General features: G+C 38.1%; 1 protein-coding gene across 7 annotated transcripts in view; it reads right to left on the bottom strand.

Moving 5' to 3' along the window:
- Positions 1–17,926, bottom strand: part of NBEAL1 (neurobeachin like 1) — a 78,383-nt gene that overhangs the window by 29,692 nt on the left and 30,765 nt on the right. For 6 of the 7 annotated variants that reach the window (XR_009487365.1, XR_009487364.1, XR_009487366.1 and 3 more), the window contains 20 exons: positions 16,917–17,003; positions 15,433–15,516; positions 13,828–13,926; positions 13,145–13,725; positions 12,371–12,503; positions 11,695–11,814; positions 10,312–10,615; positions 9,318–9,403; positions 8,914–9,003; positions 7,280–7,448; positions 6,157–6,290; positions 5,625–5,784; positions 5,426–5,528; positions 4,572–4,728; positions 3,927–4,085; positions 3,429–3,588; positions 3,062–3,150; positions 1,666–2,244; positions 896–1,071; positions 390–543 (listed from right to left, as the gene is read on the bottom strand). Coding sequence is in view for 4 of the 7 variants with exons in the window: in XM_059853232.1 (XP_059709215.1) it covers positions 390–543; positions 896–1,071; positions 1,666–2,244; positions 3,062–3,150; positions 3,429–3,588; positions 3,927–4,085; positions 4,572–4,728; positions 5,426–5,528; positions 5,625–5,784; positions 6,157–6,290; positions 7,280–7,448; positions 8,914–9,003; positions 9,318–9,403; positions 10,312–10,615; positions 11,695–11,814; positions 12,371–12,503; positions 13,145–13,725; positions 13,828–13,926; positions 15,433–15,516; positions 16,917–17,003 (3,624 nt within the window). In the remaining 3 variants the exon portion in view is untranslated. The remainder of the gene's footprint in view (positions 1–389; positions 544–895; positions 1,072–1,665; positions 2,245–3,061; positions 3,151–3,428; positions 3,589–3,926; positions 4,086–4,571; positions 4,729–5,425; positions 5,529–5,624; positions 5,785–6,156; positions 6,291–7,279; positions 7,449–8,913; positions 9,004–9,317; positions 9,404–10,311; positions 10,616–11,694; positions 11,815–12,370; positions 12,504–13,144; positions 13,726–13,827; positions 13,927–15,432; positions 15,517–16,916; positions 17,004–17,926) is intronic. The other variant, XM_059853233.1, reaches the window with a different exon arrangement.

The raw sequence follows: 17,926 nt of genomic DNA, 5'->3' as shown, positions 1-17,926 counted from the left end.
CAAGAGCAGAGTTTTGGCTGGTCTTTCATTCAGGATGCTCAGAGAGTCATAAATGCTGATTAACAGTGGAAAATCTGCTTAGGCTACAACTGCTGCTGTATCATTAGCTTTCACATTTTCTAAATATTTCTCCAGTCTGAAGAAACCTGAATTCTCAGTGAAGAGTACTACTTACACGCCTACTTAATTTGCAAAATTTACTGTATTCCCTGTGGTAAATATTCACTTTTTTTATTCATGAAGGGGCACTCTAATCCATTCTACTATAAATCCTTACTCTGTAATATCTGTGGTTTAATATGACTAGAAGGGTGACAGTTTCCAAACCAACAACTTTCTTGTTACCATTTCAGCCCATACACAGTACTTTCATTATGCAATTACTGTACCTTTTCTGTCCATAAATTTGAATTAATTAGTCCTTCTGCCTGCAGGAAACCTTGTACAATCAGCAAGAGCTTGAAGGCATTTTCAGCATGCGTAGGGAGAGCTTTTGAATCTCTGTTATCAGTGACTGACCATTCTAACATCTTCTCCAGCAAGCTGCATGGAAGACAAAATCCCAACGTAAGTATTACATGTTCTGAGTGTAAGTGGCTTTTAAAAAATCCAATTAAGTATTTAATTGAATCTCTTAGTCTGCAGTTACATAACTGCCATCTTCTTGATAAGCCAATGAGATAAAAGCGATTGAGAGACTCATGAAAACAGTGATAGTTTTAAAACCTTCTGGCCTCAAGACACACCTCCTAAACAGGTACAGGAATTTATTCCTGCCAGTACGTGAAGAGACAGCAGAGAAAAGTACATCTTGTTGGGAAACACCCACCCCTTCACAGCTTCACTCATGTCCCTCACTGCTGTTTATCTCAAAAGGGATGAACTGTACACTCACTTGAGCTTTATTTCATCAGAAGGCCGCAGCAACTCGTTAGACATGCCCAGTTTGGTGAGAGCAGAGAACACCTGTCCTCTCTCAATCCAAGCATCATCATCAGATTTTTCAATACCTTTCCACATTATACACAGTAGGATGTCTGTGAGTAACTGTATGAGTTCATTATCACTCCCCTACAAAAGAAGTGAAATATTTAAAGCCCTTCTAGTATAGAAAACCTTCTAAACATTTCTTATTCATCACAGCCCTTATGCTTTCATGTTTCAACATTTGAAACTCAGCAACTGGAGTCTAAAGTCTAACTGGACTCTAAAGTCCAATTGAAAAGCTCAGGAAAACACAAATATAAGAGACTGTAGCTTGCTTGTATGATGTAAAACAAGCTGTCTTTTAGCCACCCTTGACTTTTTCACAGTAAGTCTGCTCCACACCTCCTCTGGATGATAAAGGATGTTTAAATATAGAGGGAGAAGAGCTTGCAGGGATTTTTTTTGTGGTTTCTTGTGGTTGGGAGGTTGGCCTTACTTATTTGCTTTTTTGTTCTTTTTTTTTTTTTTTTAAACACCAAAGCTACCCCAAGTGGACAATCAAAAAAGAAGACATATTACAAAAGGAAGAACCCCTATTTACTATAAAAGAGCCATTTTGTTCACTTTCCTGTTGGATGATAGGAGGGACAAACAAAAGTAATAATCATTCATTAGGGAGATTGAAAGAACAAAATGAAATTTCCAGCAGTTGGAGAAACCAGTCACATAGTTACTCACTCCTTGGTTTTCAAAGAGAGAAAGCTCAGCAGGGAAGCCCACATCATTGGTGACACCCAGCTCTTTGTCAGACTGCCCAGAGAAGGGCTTTGTGCTCTCTGTGGGTGAGGGAGTGCTGGGCTGGCTGTCTGTCATCTGATTCCCAACATCAGCCAGTTCATAAGAGTCAACACTGGACAAATCCAAACTCAAATGTGAAGGATTACTGTGCCACAGTTCTCGGCCCTCTGAACTGAAAGACATCTCTGCTGTGGAGGCATCTTCCAGCGGCATAACAGAGAAATGGGCAGGGGCATCCAGGGATTTGTTATCTTCTAAACTCCACTGATCAAAGAGACCATTAACTGATGCAAAGCTGCCAGCTTTCTCTCTCTCTGTCTTATCAGCTTGATGTTTCTGAAGCTCTTCAGTAGGAGGCTTTTTATCCTCTTCCCTGGAGGAATCAGTCCTGTTCTCCTTAAGGCCAATCCGGACCTCTGAGTTTTCTTTCAGGAACAGTCTAACCAAAGTGTCCTGCCAGCCCAGCTGCTGAGAAATCTGTTGTGCTGCATCCAATTGGGAATGCAAAAGGTGCAAAATCTAAGGATAGAAGATATCCCATATCTACACATTAATTTTAGCTTGTAATTGCATCCATCCAGCTTTTCAATTAAACATTTTACAATCTTACAACTTCTTTACTTTTTTTACAACCTTATATAAAGAGCCATGATCAGCTAATAATAAGCAAACCAGCCACAAAGTAATTTTTCCTCATAAAAAATATATAGTTGAGAAAAAAGAAAAAAAAAAGTAAAAAAATTCTCAGGAGTAGGGGAGAAAAGAAGCTATCAAACCATATTAGTGATTTGCCATATTTCAGCAACTCTTCTGCAACAATTCTTCCAAAATCCCGTTATCTCAATAAATAATCCCATTTACCCATAGTCTAAAAAAATTGTCAAATAGAAAATAGGCTTGATTAGGAACTATTAAATAGATAAAATTAATAAAATTACAGTATTAAAAGCTTACTGAAGTGTGCACTATAGTTTCACTTCTTCATTTTGGGAAACCTTAATAGACTATATGGTGTCTCACAGCGACCATTCAGTACTAATTCCAGTGATAAAAGCTTTGAGAAAACTCAGTAATTCAAGGAGCCTAATATCCCAAACCCATAGAAAATACAAGGTATTTGAGAATCATGATAGAGGCTTCACTTTTTGTTTTGGCTTTTAAAAGTAAAATTCAACAGTAAGTGGTAGAGGTAAGATAACTTTTAAAATAAATCATTGCTAAAAAAAACAGTAACAGCAAATACTGCCACTGTGTTTCAAAGAAATAATTTAGTTATCACACTGTACAGTTTATAGGCTTGAAGGACAGAATTCCAGTTCTAAAGAAGACAACTAACCTTTCTACAGATAATCACTCTCATGTTTATATCTGATCTATGAGCCAGATAAACTACAGCCAGGAGATCTTTATAATTCACAGCAGGATCTGTAGGGAAGAAAGAAAAAAGCCACCATAAGCACTATCACACAAGAGAATGCAACAGATAAATATTTATAAATTGCCTTGGAAGTTATGAATGCATCCAGGGATGGTAAAAGGAACAAACTTCAGCTAAGAAAATGTCAGCTAATGGGAGACTAATGGGAAGTTTGAACAGAACAGCTCCACAAGTAACACCTCTGTCTCTCCTCAAAAAAAAACAGGGATGTTGGCCTCTGAGCAGCAGAAGAGTACTAATGGCAGACAAAGCACTTGCCAATTACCTGCATACAGCACTTGGTTAAGAAGGTTTTTAATAAGAGAAACAGTAACTGGGGATTCATTCAGAAGGAGGCCCAGCCCAGAGTACCCCACTTCTCTGAGCCTCATGCGGTGCTTGCTCCGCTCATAAACTTTGGTACATTTCAGCATCTCTTCCACGATCTGTAAGGAAAAGTAGACACAAATGCAAATTGAGCACAAAAAAGCATCCGTATCTCTCAAACTTGTGTATGGTATAACATGCTGGTTCACAGTTTTTAAAGTTTATTTGATAAACTAACTCAAACAACATGGATAGTTTTTTTAAAGATCCCAATACTTTATTTTAAGAGAACACTAATTCCTTTGTGACAATGCCATCTAGTTAAGACAAGAGAAAACAAAAAAGGAAACTTGGACGATTTGTATCTTTGTAATTACATACACTTCTGCCAGACCAATGGAAAACACAAGTTTATGTTCAACTGATTAATTTAGGAACATATAATTCAATTCATTACCTTGAACACAAGTTCTCTAAGCCTGTCAGAGTATCTTTGATGCAATAACAGAGCATAAAGAATATCAGCATTCCCTGGTTCAAAGAGCAATAAAAAAAGCTGGTCTGGGGTTGGACTGGAATGAAGCAGGCTGAAGAGAATGTCCAGAATTCCGCAGAGCTACAAAATTAAGACAACCAAATTAATACCCAGTTCATTTAGATTTCATGCTTTGTTTTAGGAAAATTTTCTTGGTTTTTAAGTTTTACCTTTGCTGGTTAATAGACATTTTGTTAGTCAGTATTAGTGCATTTAAACAATTTTTAATACATTTTTTTCTCTCTATAGAACACCTTATAACATTAAGTATGGACATAGACAAGTTCAAGTGCTGCTGATGCTACAAAATAAAAACTACATCATCACAACTCCTGGTCAGTTGAAAGTCCATTCATTTGGTTTTGCAGACTAAGATAAGTATGTGCCATTAAAAAAGTTATCTTACCTACATCTAAACAGAACCACACATCAGTTAACATTTTGCTTGAGGTCATCTTCTTCTTTGTTCACCCTTCTTTTAAGTATACAAGGCAAGATTTCTAAATGCCAAGATGCAAAAGCAAAACATGTCCAGTTTAAAATGCTAATTTATGCTGTGTTGCATACCTGCTCCTCATCACTGGTGGCAGCTATGTATCCTACAATGCTCTGAATTTCTTCATGTGTTCCACCTTTGCTCAGGAAATATTTGATGAGTCCGTACAGGGATGTCCGTATTGTCCTCAGGTCATCAGGAGCCAAATCACCATCTTTACAACCAGTCCTGCTTGCCAACAGACCAGAAAGGCAACCTAAGGAGGCTCTTCATGGCTCATTAATAACAATTTGATGGTGCAGTTTGATTAATTTTTCATTTACCCAGGCATATGCAAAAGTTTTCAATTTTTACTGTACTCAAGCAACTGAACAGTAATAATCAGATCAGACTTTGCACGTCTATCAAAGCCCTGAAAATCCAGACTTGTACTGATCTGGATACAGGTCAGGATTGCAGGTTCCCACCTCCCACAGGAAACAGCAAAGCCTCTAGCTAATCATCTTCAAACACATAATTATATTCATAAGCAGATATAAATCATCAGCACTGAAAGGTTAAATTTCTAAAGAAGTCCTACTTCAAATACTACAAGCATTTAAAAGAACTTAAAATGGTAAACTTTTTATAATGGTAATGATCTATGACTTAATTTGCATTGTTTAACAAAGTCCTACAATTTTGTGGTTTTAATTACTTTTACAAGCACGCCTGGTGTCACTGACAAACTTTACGTAATCTTAGCATAAAAATGCAAGGCAAGGCAAAGTAATAAGTCAAATGGGAAAAAAAATTAATGCAATTTTGTAAACTAAATCAAGCACCAAAATCCAACCTGCGGTTTATTTTCTCATTAGAATGATGGCAAAAAACCCACAAGGGCCACATAAAATAAATGAGGAGTCAGAAGTAGTAAAGCTCATACCCATAATAAATCCTGAGTGTGTCTAGAAGAAACTGCACACCATACTTCTTTCTGAAGAGCCTTCTACTGTCCTTGATGATTGTAGAAAGATACTGTATATGTCCTACAACATAAAGGTTTCTTTTAGAACCAAGGCAAAGATTTGTGTCATGTGAAGAGTCCTGTGCCTTCACACGTTTGCCTGAGGCCAAGAGCTCACCGATTCTGAAGGGAAAGTCACCACTGTTCCAGATGCTGAAGTCAAAAAGTAAGTGGTGATACATCTGTTGCAAAAGCTGCATGTTCTTTTCTACTGAGACTTGTTCTATCAGCAACTGTACAGCCATCAGGACATTCACATCCATTAAGATGCTTGGCACCTTGAAAAATAAAAACAGGTGTCAGCACTCAAAATATTGAATGTCCTAATAAAATTTTATTTTAAAAAGTGGAAGTTTATCTTCTATAGCAATGTCTGCTCCATTAAAGCAACATAATAAACACAAAAGTAGTCTAATCTGAAAAACCAAACAACACTATATCAAAATAGCAGAACATTAAAGAAAATGAAACACTGCATTGCACTTTGCAGATAAATACCAACTTCACACCTTTTTGCTTTCAGAAATGCAAGAAAGAAAATTCTTACTAAGGAGGCCTTTAAAGACAGTGATATTCCAGCTATGCTTCAAAATAATCAGGACCTCATCCACAAAATTCATTACTAAACCATGTTTGTCAAGTTTGCTCACCTTCTGTAACAAGGCTCCTAGGGTGGCAACTCCATGGGAGTGAATGAGATTTTCTTGATTAACATGATGTCCCTGAATAAAGTGTTTTATCATCAAGATGAAAGTTGCAACTATGTTCTTCTCCAGACGTGCTTCTGCAGAAGAGAACAACAGTAGCAAAAGTCTTATGGCTTATCATTGGATCACTGCATAAAAATAGAGGGTAAAAAGTAAAATCAAGTGTTTAAATTCCTCACTACTTCCTGAAATTCTCAACTCCTGTTCCTCAGCTGTAGCCTGTCTTTAGATTTTTTTCCTGTGCAGACTAATAGCCATTCCATGCCTCTCCAGAACAAAGTGATCCCAGTCCTGACTTCAGCTGCTTCATTCATGGCTGTAGGTTACAAACTTCTTTGTTACAATCTTTTGCAAATGCTGCAGTTATTTTCCCTCTGTAGTTGCAAACTGACACTTCCTAGCCATTGTATGCAAAAAATTAGAGACAGAGATAAGAAGATCTATTTTTTACTCTTCACCATTTCATCTTTGAAAAAAAGCAGTGCTCTGCCTTGCAAGGTCTGATTTCTCAGTGGTTTTGTTAAGGTCAAAGTTTTTAAAAAATCTATTCTTAAACCATCCTTCCAGTTTCTTTTTATTTTAATCCAAACTATGACTATGTGTGGAAGAGGTAGGAGCCTGAATATTTTATTAAGAAAATATAATTTTGGCTAAAGGCTAAACAGTGCAGTTCTGATGCTGCTGTCCCCATATGGCTGTGACCCAGCATTCAAGCTGCAGGAAAGCTTCTCCTGTTGTCATTAGTAAGTTTTACATCAAGAATAATTTCTCAAAACAATCAAAATAGAAATTAAAACAATGTTATACCTTGGCACCTGTAAGTAAATCATTAAAAGAAAAATAATGCTATTAAATATATCTATACTTGAAATATATTATTTTTTATATAGTGCTGAACTCCTGGTATTCAGTATCCACGTCAGGTATCTAGGAACGCAAAGAGCCTTTCAGCTTTACATAGATGCTCTGAAAAATTCAGCACATAAACAGACTTCCATCATCCAAAAAAGGACTTTTTTATAAAATCAAGCTTAAAAATTAGTTCACTCCAGTTTCACTTTCCTACCTGATGCCTTTGGAGATGAAAACACCACCCAGTCACCCTCTACAGGAGTTACAAGTTCTGGAGGCAGAGCTTCTCCTTCAGACTTCTCCGGCATCTGTGCACCAAGGAAGCTGATCTGCTCCAGCAATGGAAACAGCACATTCATTCCACCAATACAGTTGATCATATCCTGAATCAAGAGAAAAGGCAGGATAAACATCACCATGAATAAAATCCCTTCCACTATAGCAAAAATTTACTCTGGTTTGTGAGTACTCCTGTATGCAATCAGAATGTCTCACAGGCCACTTACACATGGGCCATCCTGCCAGCTCTTGTTCTGCAAGTACATTTTGTACATTTCCTTCCTCCTCCCCCCATATAAACACTGAAAACTGAAGGACACAGAAACTTAGGAAGAATCTTTTACTAAATATATTTAAAAACCAGGAAAAACATTTCTCTGATTTCTAAGTCACTTCCAGCAAGCAGTAAGAGAAGACTGTAAGATTATACACATCTCTGCTTTAATCATCTTCCCGCAGCCTTTCAACTTCAGGCAATTAAATAATACAATTTTTTTTTTCAATAACTCTACACATACATAGATTCCAAGCCTCTCCTTAAAATTCAAGTCTTCTAAGTCCCCTTTTTTCCCCTCCTTCTCACAAGTGGAGATAGCACAAGATAGTTCCTGGAGGTGTTTAAGGACAGACTGGATTTGGCACTTAGTGCCACAGTCTGGTTAACAAGATGGTGTTTGGTCACGGGTTGGACTTGATGACCTCAGAGGACATTTCCAATTTTAATTGATTCTGGATTCTGTTATTTAAACAATGCTTCTTGTGGAAAGGTGTAATATATTCCAACCACAAGATTTCTAGAAGTGATTCACAACCACTTCAAATCAATTCAAAATCAGGGTCTTAGCAAGCTACTCAGAGACACCCACTCATTTTCCCAGCTTGGTCCAGAAACAAACACTGTGGAGCCCATTACTGGACAAAGAGGACAAAATGAAGTATTTTAGAACTATTCATATCATAGCAAAATTAACTAACAAATGTCTGAATTTTCTTAACATTAGTCTCAGCAAGAGGTTGTAGAGATATGCACAGTGGGTATGTAGGGTGTAGCTCCAACAATATTTCCTTATTAATCAGTTTGCCAGTACAGTCAACTGTTCACAGTTCTTGGAAAAAAAGGCAGATGTTTATAGTGCACACATTTTTCTTAAGATGAAAAAATGTGGTATTCTACTGACAAGTCCCAAGTGTTAACTAAACTCTACTAATCTTCATCTAACTCAAAATTTATGACAGCAAGAAAACCATGACAGAATTCCCTAAGATGAAAAAATGCTCGATACACAACATGCATTCAACATTATTGAAGAATTGTCAGCTACCACAAAATATCTTCATGTACTGTGACAGTAAAAGCAGTGGCTCTCATAAGTTCTCAATAAATGTAATGTCAATGCAACACTACTCCAGCTATAGTGTTAGCCCACGCATTCTCAGTATAAAAACATGGTGCATCTGTTAAATATAATTTCCATTATGATAGTAACTTCCAGCACTCCAAAAGCTAGATGAACATACACAATCACTGTCATTTTTACACCAGATTCTGCCTCTTCACAACACATTTACCTTGATGTCCCAATTCACTACTTTGTTTCCAGTTAGTCTTCCGTGTAAAAGATTTGCAGACAGGTCAAGGCAAATTGGGTTTCTGCAGGCCTGTAAAACAAATAAACAAGCCATGATATCATCAAGCATCTACAGATGCTTGAACACAAGATTTTGTGCCAATGTGCTGATATTAAAGTATTTAAACAACATGAAACCCCTAGAATATAACATATGCTATTTTAGATTTGACATTCTCTATTGTAAAAGATAATTCCCTTCTTTTGCCCAACCTACTATGTCTGCACAAGACTACAGTTTAAGAAAGCTCTCACTGCTCCTTATCTTCCCATAAAAGCCACAGTGCAAACACTGAAAGCAATGCTCACTGTGTAGTCAAACAGAAATGATGTCCTGTTTCATACCTTTGGTGTATAGTGAAGCAGCACCTTACTGGGGAGGTCTGCTACTTCAGCTTCTTGAGACTTCCATGGAGTTAAACAGTTTGGACCTATTAAAAAAAGGTATATAAAATCATATAACATATTTTTAAGAGTCCAGTGGTATTAATGCTGCCCTTTACAAATGTTATACTACCAAACTGGTTGGAAGAACAAATCAGACAGTCTGAACCATATCTATTTCAGACATGCTTCGAGGCAGAGTTTCCATGACTTAAATCATTCATTTCAGAGGGTATGCTTAAAAAGGAACACATCCTACATGAAAAGCTAAACTGCACAAAGAGGTGTTTTTATACCTTCAAACAGCTCTCATGTTTGTCTGTACAAACACCTATCTCATATCTGTGACTAATCTCTGTCATCAAGCCTAAATGCCCAGAAAATGAGTAACCTTCAAGATACTTTGTATTGCCAAACAAAACTATTTCCTTTAAATGATGCAAGTGTTTTAATGCCAATCTGTTACAACCTCAAGTCATTATGCAACTTAATACCTTTCACACTTTGAACTGTACAACACAGCTTTCAGAGTATTTTCTTCAAAATGACCACTTAATTATTGATTCTTATGAAAAAATCCTCAAGCATAAATCACCATCAAGTAGCCTAACAAATAAGGGCAACACTTTTAAAGAGTCTCAACTGTAAACACATGTGGGCAAGGCGTAACAAAAATTCAGAAATTTACAAGTGAAATTATTACCTAATGTTTTAATTTTGCAGGTCTGCTCATATGATAAACAGAGGAGCTTATGCAAATATTCTAAAATCAAACTTCATAACACTTATTAAATGTTAAGCTTATTTGCTTTAAAGCTCGATGACTTAGGGCAGCTCTATAGTTCTTCTATATTGTAAGTTCTTCATTATGTGTTTGTGTACAGCAAAGCTTAGTGGGGTCTTGCTCATAACTGATTCCTTTTAGTTGGCTAAAACCAGTACAATCATCACTTACCTGCTAAATATAATGCTTTCACCTGAGAAGGTTGCAGTGCTTCATGAAAGATAATAACTGATCCAAGTTGGCCCTCCAAAGATGTTGGACACCCCCATTCACTGTCCTGAGTCCCTGCTGAGATCATTTTGGTGATGAACTCTGGTTTTCCATGCACCCCACCCCAACCTCCTGGAGCAAGAATGCCCCCAAGCGACGTCCGGTGGGGCACAACTGGGGAGGAAAAAGGTGGATCTGGTATCTGAGAGGGAGGAGGAGTTGTTGTTCTTTGACCAGCTGAACCAATGCAGCAAGAAGTAAAAGACTGGAGAGTCATACATGGAAGAAAGAAAACAAAACACATGCTTTAAATCTGAAGACTGCATCTAGCAAATCTGAGCTAAATAAAGGAAATCACAAGCAACAAGTCCTGCCAAGCCTTGAAGAGCAGCAATCCATCACAGTAGGCCAAAAACCAGAGCATATACTTCTCATAATAGGAGAGAACACCCTTTTTTCAACTAAGAGCAATTTGGTTACCTCAAGTGCTGCATGACTGCTGGAAGGAGCACAGCAGGAAGGACAGTGCTCCTGACACTCCTCTGTAAATACTCCTCTTCTGGATTACATTCCAAAATACTAGCCCAGCATATCTGTTACTGCACATTACTCATATCAGTCCATTCAAACAGATGCTCTCATGGTAAGATTACTTGCCCTACTTCTAGTCACGTTGAGACTTATAATGTTTATTCTACAGATGGGCCAGACTCCAGAGTTTTATCTTGAAATGAAAACTACACTTACTCTCATTTTTAAGTTTTATATTGGTTTTACCATTACAGCATCCAACTGAACTGTTTTCTCAACATACTTAACAAATATCAAATTAGAACTTAGAAAAGAGGGAAGAATGTTGGGTGTTATAGCCCAGTTTGATATAAATTTGTTTCCCAAAAGGATTGAACAAAGCCTACAGAGATGATTAAACATACACTCATCTTGAAGGCTAGTGTATTGCTAAATGTGTATACATCCAAAATGGGTATTAACGTTCAAAAAAAACCCAGTAAAAATACATGAAAATAACGAGAATATTCCTCACTGAGTACTGTTACATCAATCCCACTGGTAGAGCTGCCACTTATTATGATGTCATCATAAATTATGTCAATATGCTCAAGCAATTATTTTGAGGAAAACCCCTTGATTTAATCAGTATCACCTGGTAGACTTTTTTGTTTTTAAACAGAGATGACTAAACAAGCATTACTTAATGGTTAGATACAGTCCAAAATGATATTCTGGACAGTATCCACAGCTGACCATTACTAGCAGCAGTCTGAGCACTCATTGTTGTATGAGAGCTCATCCTACCAGGCTATGGCTCAGAAGGGAACTTACTTCATTCATAGCAGGGAATCGAAGTGGGGCAGAGACCTTCTGCTGTCCATTGACATAGATATACACGAGGCTCTGACCAAAGGGCCTCTTCCCAGGCACGTGAACAATAGTTATGTTGTGCTGGTTAAGCAATAAAAAAATAATTAAGTCATTACTAAGAGCAGTGAAACTACTATATGAAACTATTGAACTTTATCTCTACTAAGCTGGTGAAGAAAGCCCTTAAGAAAATAAATCCAAAGCATCCACAAGAATATAACAAGAACACCTGCTGATTCTATTTCAAAGTAGTAAATGTAATGTTTACATATAAACAGGTTTTTGAAGAGAAAGATACTCTTTCACAGTACTGCACATCAGTTCTTAAGTATAGGAATAGAAAAAAGTAAGGCAGAAACAGCACCACAGCCATCTATGCCTGTTTTAATTTAATATAAAAACCTCTAATGCTGTAACTAATCAACAAAAATGCCTAACACACATGCATAAATTAGCTCAATCAATAACTAATTTATGTGAAAATTGCTTGCATTATATGAGATTAAAACTGCTCTTATGCAATGAATTACTGCAATATTATAAAAGACTATTTGTTAAATGATCAAAATACCATAATTTTGACTTCTGAGCTAACAATACAATCCTAAACAAAGTGTTTGTCAGTATCAAATCTTACCCAGAGAGAGTCAAAAAAACAGTGGTCAGGCAGCATCACTGTTGCATATTCCCTCTTTGTGCACACTGCAACCACCAATACCCCCGAGCACGTAATAAAGGCTTCAAACCCCATACCACTTCCTGTAAAAAAACTACAAAAGACACACAATCAAGGACTTGCTTCTCCAAAACTACCACCTAACAATACACTCATTAAGAAGAAAATCCACTCAAGTTGTTTGGTGGTGGTGCAATATTTACTGTGTGATCATTACTTCTCTAATTAAAAAAAAAAAAAAAAAAAAAAACAAAAAGACATTTTGTTTGCTTCTGTTAGTACCTAAAATGTTAAATTTTATCCAGAAGCATCCATGTCAATATGCACTATTTAAGCACCATGAAGGTGCCTTCTCACTTGTACACTTACACAAATCCAGAGTTCATTACCTTCACAACAAACTGTGTGAAAGCTTGTTCTGGTTTTGGGTGGGAGGTTGGAGGGATTGGGTTTTGGTTTTCCATGTTGTTTTGTTTAAGCCATGAACCTTCCCACAATCTGGAGTTATGGATGTTGAAACTGTAGATAACAAGACATTACAACAGAGAAACTACCCGTAAGTTCTGTAACAGAACTTGGCTGTGGTGACAGATGAAAGCTCTCCCTTTCCCAGACCAAGCATCAAGTATTGCCTTCGATGAAGATAAGCAGAAGCACCACATGTCCCGGGGTACCAAGTGCCACAGGGCACAGAGGGCCCACACCTGTGGGCTGCAGCAGTTACAGTAACTGTACCTGTAGAGCTGCTTCCTCTTGCCACTTTTGCCCGTGGAGCCGGGGTCCACCCGGTCCTGGTCCAGGCAGAGCCAGGCGTTGAAGGAGAAGGCAGAGCCCGGCCACCTGTGGATGGCGGGCAGGGCGATGCCAGCCATGCTGTGGTGCAGGTTGAAGTACTGCAGGGCGCTGGCCAGGCCCTGCTTCCGCGCCATGGCCAGCAGCGCGCGCATCACCGGCACCACGTACGGGTGGGCGCCCCGCGGCTCCTCCGGCCGCAGCAGCCGCACCAGCTGGAGCAGCTCCTCTGAGCCCATGGAGTGGCTCCCCAAGGAGCTCAGCAGGGCGATCAGGTTCTCTGCACAAGTGCAGTGGAGCACCGAGTGGGAATTGAGGGTCTCGATGATTCGGATGACCATGTTTGCATTGACGCACGTGGCACGGCTCTGTCTGTCAATACAGCAGATTCGCCTCAACCAATTGGAGATGAATATCTGCAGCTCATGAGATTCTAGCTCTGGAAGCCACTGGATCAGCAGCAATAAGGGCTGGACATTGCTAATGCCTAGTATCCCAACAGCCATGTGGTCACCTTCAACAGCCTGAAAAACAGCAGGGAACTCAGACATGAAATACTTTAAGACAGGGGCAGAAGTACTGTTGAAAGATGAAAGCAATTCTGCCTCAAAGGAAGCACAGCTCACCATATTCATGAGTTCCTCCAGCAACTCCCGAGACGGCTGACCCAGTGATTTCAGTACCTCATATATGTGTGCATACCCAATCCTCTCCTTGAAGACCTCCTGAGGATAAAAATTCCCATCTCACTAACAAGTAAAATGGACAAAAACTGCTTGTCTACTGCAGCAGGTAGACAAGCAACTTTTAATTTTAATTTAGATAGTATAATGCAATACTAGACACATAATTAGAATGTAATAATTACAGGTTAGAAATTTATTTTGATAACTTGTTCATTCTACTGTCTCTAGAATGCTGCAGATGAGAAGCATTTCACTGTAGCACACAGATAAATAAAAGTCCAAAGTTGTATTTCATTAATTACCTATAAAAGAATATTACTACTTTGGTATAATCCAAATGTTAATAATATCACAATGAATAAATAGCTTCATTTTTCATCTTTTTAGTGCAAACTATAGCTTGAAATGTTTACATTGAAACACAGAAGTATTCAAATATTAATCTTTCAGTAAAAAGACTTTCCTAGAACAGATTAAAAACCACCCATCCTAAAAACTTAAAAAAATTAGACAAGTGTTCCACAGAAGTTTGCTGAAAACTAACTGATTTTATAAGAAAAAAACAAATCAACCAGCAAAGTTCAAATGGTAGTACCCATTTATGGTTCAATTATTAAACAGCTAACACATCATATGGAATGGATACTCTTCTCCTGGCTACAGTCTGTGCTGAAATGACTTTTTAAAAAAGAATAAATCCTTCAGCAGAAGTGAGGTGATTACTTAGGTAAACATGAAAAGAAAAAATACACGTTGCAGTGGAAGTGCAATTGAAGACTCTGACTCTCTGTGAATCCCACTAGGCCCCATCTCCAACAAACAACTCTTCCCAGGCTTTCCACAGTCAGTGGAGAAATGAACACTTTCAGTAATGCTCTGGAGGAACACAACAGATCCTGTTGTCTCTCCCTTAGGCTGTACTGCAAGTAGCAAAAAAATAAATGACTCCCACTCCTCCTTTATTCTCCACTGTACAGTCACATCCCTTACCTGTGCCAAGTCCAGGGAATCATTCAGCCAAGGGTTGAGTTTAATTACCTCAGAAATCCAGGAATAAATACACTATTTTTCCACGGGCTTAGCTTCCAGTCAGAATCACAAACTAACCACAACCTATCCATTTACCAAATCACAAAAAATAACTACCAAGGAAGGGCACAGGGCAATAGCATGACCACCATCTGGACAGAAATACCACCTTGGGTTGGTTTAAAGCCATATAAAATTACAACACAAACAGCTGCCTGAAAATTCCTGTAAATACCCACTAAGTCTACCCCATATATCCATGAGACAAGTAACTATGTACTTTCTTTACAAAGGCTCCAATTGCCAGCATACTCAGATCTTCCAGTTTCGGCAGAAAGATGACTCAGTGTTCAGCCATTAGACACATATAAAGGGATAAGAAATGCTGATCAGCTATTCCTATCTGGCATGAATGTGTGAGCACAATCTGCTCATCTCCATTAGCAAGATCCACCAAGGTTTAACTGGAAATAAGATCCAGAAGCTGCAAACAGCCCTGTGCACAGACACTGTTACCTTTGCAGCTGGAGACTTGTGCATTACTGCTGTGAGGGCTTGAATGGTTGATACTGCCAAGGAGTCCAGGTGTCCCTGAAACACCTGAAAGGAGCAGGTACAGAAGTCATAAACAAACATGCAAAGACAGTTCAGCTCCAAAATCTGTGCTGTGCCCTCTTGCCAGGAGGGAAACCAGGAGTTTGGTAACATGCTTCAAAAATCATCTCCCCACCAGCCAAAATTACAAACCCCACAGCCTACAAGGAATTACATCACAGTAGACAACTAACCACAGACTTCAAGAGGAGAGAAGCATTCGCAACACAAACTGCACCTCAAATATTCTGATGGACAAACAAAGTTTTCCTCATGCGTCTAATGGACAACCTCAAGAGGGAGGGAGGAAAACAATTAGGAAATCTCTAAGTGTGTGTGAAAATCAGTATCTGCAGTTCATATAAAGTGACTTATTCTCCATCCAAGGCCCTGCAAACCAACGCAGCACAGACACACCCCCAAAATCTAAGAGATAAGACACCCAGCACAGGGTGGCTGCCTCACCCATAGCTGTATTGCATTGACTCAACACCTCTCTCTTCAATTTAAGTAACCTTTTGAAGTTTCTTTCTATAATTCTTGTTTATATTGATATTTCTATGATGGTTTTAGGAATAAAAATGTTGGAGCACTCTTCTGCATCCATCAGTAAACCTAATTAGCAACACTGTGCAAACAAACGTACTGTTTCCTCATCTCTGAAATATGATGTGCACCTCAGACATATTTTGAAAGTGAAATGCCAGGAATCAGAAGATTATTAGACATGAAGAAACATTTACATGTGGTTAGAGTGTTGTGCTATGTCCAAAAAAGCCAAAGCTATTAGTTAAAAATCACCATCCCTTGTATTCATCTTTTTTTTTACATTTTTAATCAGAAATTAGAAAATTTATATACAAAAATTGGCATTTGTAGACTTTCCACAATATTTGGAAAAAGCTAGGCAACAGGCTATTCCTACCTCCCTGATTCAGCCTGTCCATTGTTTTGTGAATATCTGTTCTTGATGACCAGCAAAGAACCAGGACACCAAACACAACCATTGAGATTCACAAACAAGGCCCCAGAATCCAAAACACCACAGTGCTGAGACAAAGAGCAAAAAAGAGGAAAAGGAGGGGAAAAAGAATCACCACCAGGTTGAGAAAATTAATTTAGATCTCATTCATGTGCTTCACCTTTTCCTTAAAAGAAGCATAACTGATGCTCATTCTATTGCCAATATCTGCAGATTGAAGCAGATGAATAAAACATAGGCTGAATTCAATCAGTTATTCAGAAAAATCATTTTCCAGAGACAGGAAATGCTGATCTCTGCAGCATCAAAAGTTCATCTTGCTGCAGAAGGCTTAAGGAGGCTGGTTAAGGTGAAGCACAGGAATCAATTTTCCTGTGATTGTGTCTTGACTTCAACTGAAGCAAAATACAGTTTAGGTAGGTACCTGGTCCTCATTCATTTCTGTCAGTAATTTGTTGGTAAGGTCTTTCTCACTCTTGTCTGCCACTTTATTGTTAGCATTTAAAAACAGCTGTTAGAAACAGAGACAAGAATAATGGAAATAATTGCATCAAACAGTTACCTGCAGCCAAATCTGTGGAGGCTGCCTTAGATTTGTATTTCACAGACAAAAACAAAAAAGGGGAAAAAAATACTGATGATTACATTGTATTTTTGCTAAAGAGTAATTACTTTTTTCTCAAAAAAAGAAAAAGAAAATATGTAATCACTGAGACCAAGAGAGATTTATCTGGAATTTGTACTCATCTCTGGCTTAGCAACTGTGATTTCATTCACAGTGTGCAACATGACAGAGCTCTAAGAAATTTACTTGTAAGAAATAAAGACAAGAGTCTGGCATTAACAAGGAAATGGATACAGCTGTTTCATTATTTCCTACTTATGTTTTGGCCTAGGTGAAAGCTGAAGATACCTAGACAGAATATGTTCATCTTCAAACAGCACAGTAGCAGAATTTCTAGGGCACACAGTCTTTGGGACAAGACGAAGGGCAAAATATCTCTGCCATCATCCTAAGAAGCAGACAGGTTGCAAACAGCTTTAAATCAAACATAGACCTATACTGCATCTTCAGCTAAGGAACTGGTCTGTGTTCAGTAGCTAAATTCCTAGTCAGTACCTGAATTTGGCAGTTTGAAACTCACCCAAATTCATAATCAATTGCAGTCAATTTGTGTGCCAAATTTAGCTGTAACGTAATCAGGACTAAGATTTACCTCCTTCTGTTTTAAGATTCTACTGAGGCATTTAAAAAAAAAAACCCGATCAAAATGTTTTAAAAGTTCCTTTAAAAAAATATAAACACTTTCCTGCAGTGGGTAAAACCTAAGCATTTCTTTTCCCACACACACACATTTTATTCCATTATCTGCTAGCTTAGTCTCCCTGAAGAGGAGCAACCTGAGAAATAGACTTCCATAAATTAGGGCAAAA

Source organism: Haemorhous mexicanus, chromosome 8 (assembly GCF_027477595.1).
Source record: "Haemorhous mexicanus isolate bHaeMex1 chromosome 8, bHaeMex1.pri, whole genome shotgun sequence".
Lineage (NCBI taxonomy): Eukaryota > Metazoa > Chordata > Aves > Passeriformes > Fringillidae > Haemorhous > Haemorhous mexicanus.
The sequence above is the reverse complement of the archived record's forward strand: the minus strand, read 5'-3'. Positions and strand labels throughout refer to the sequence as shown.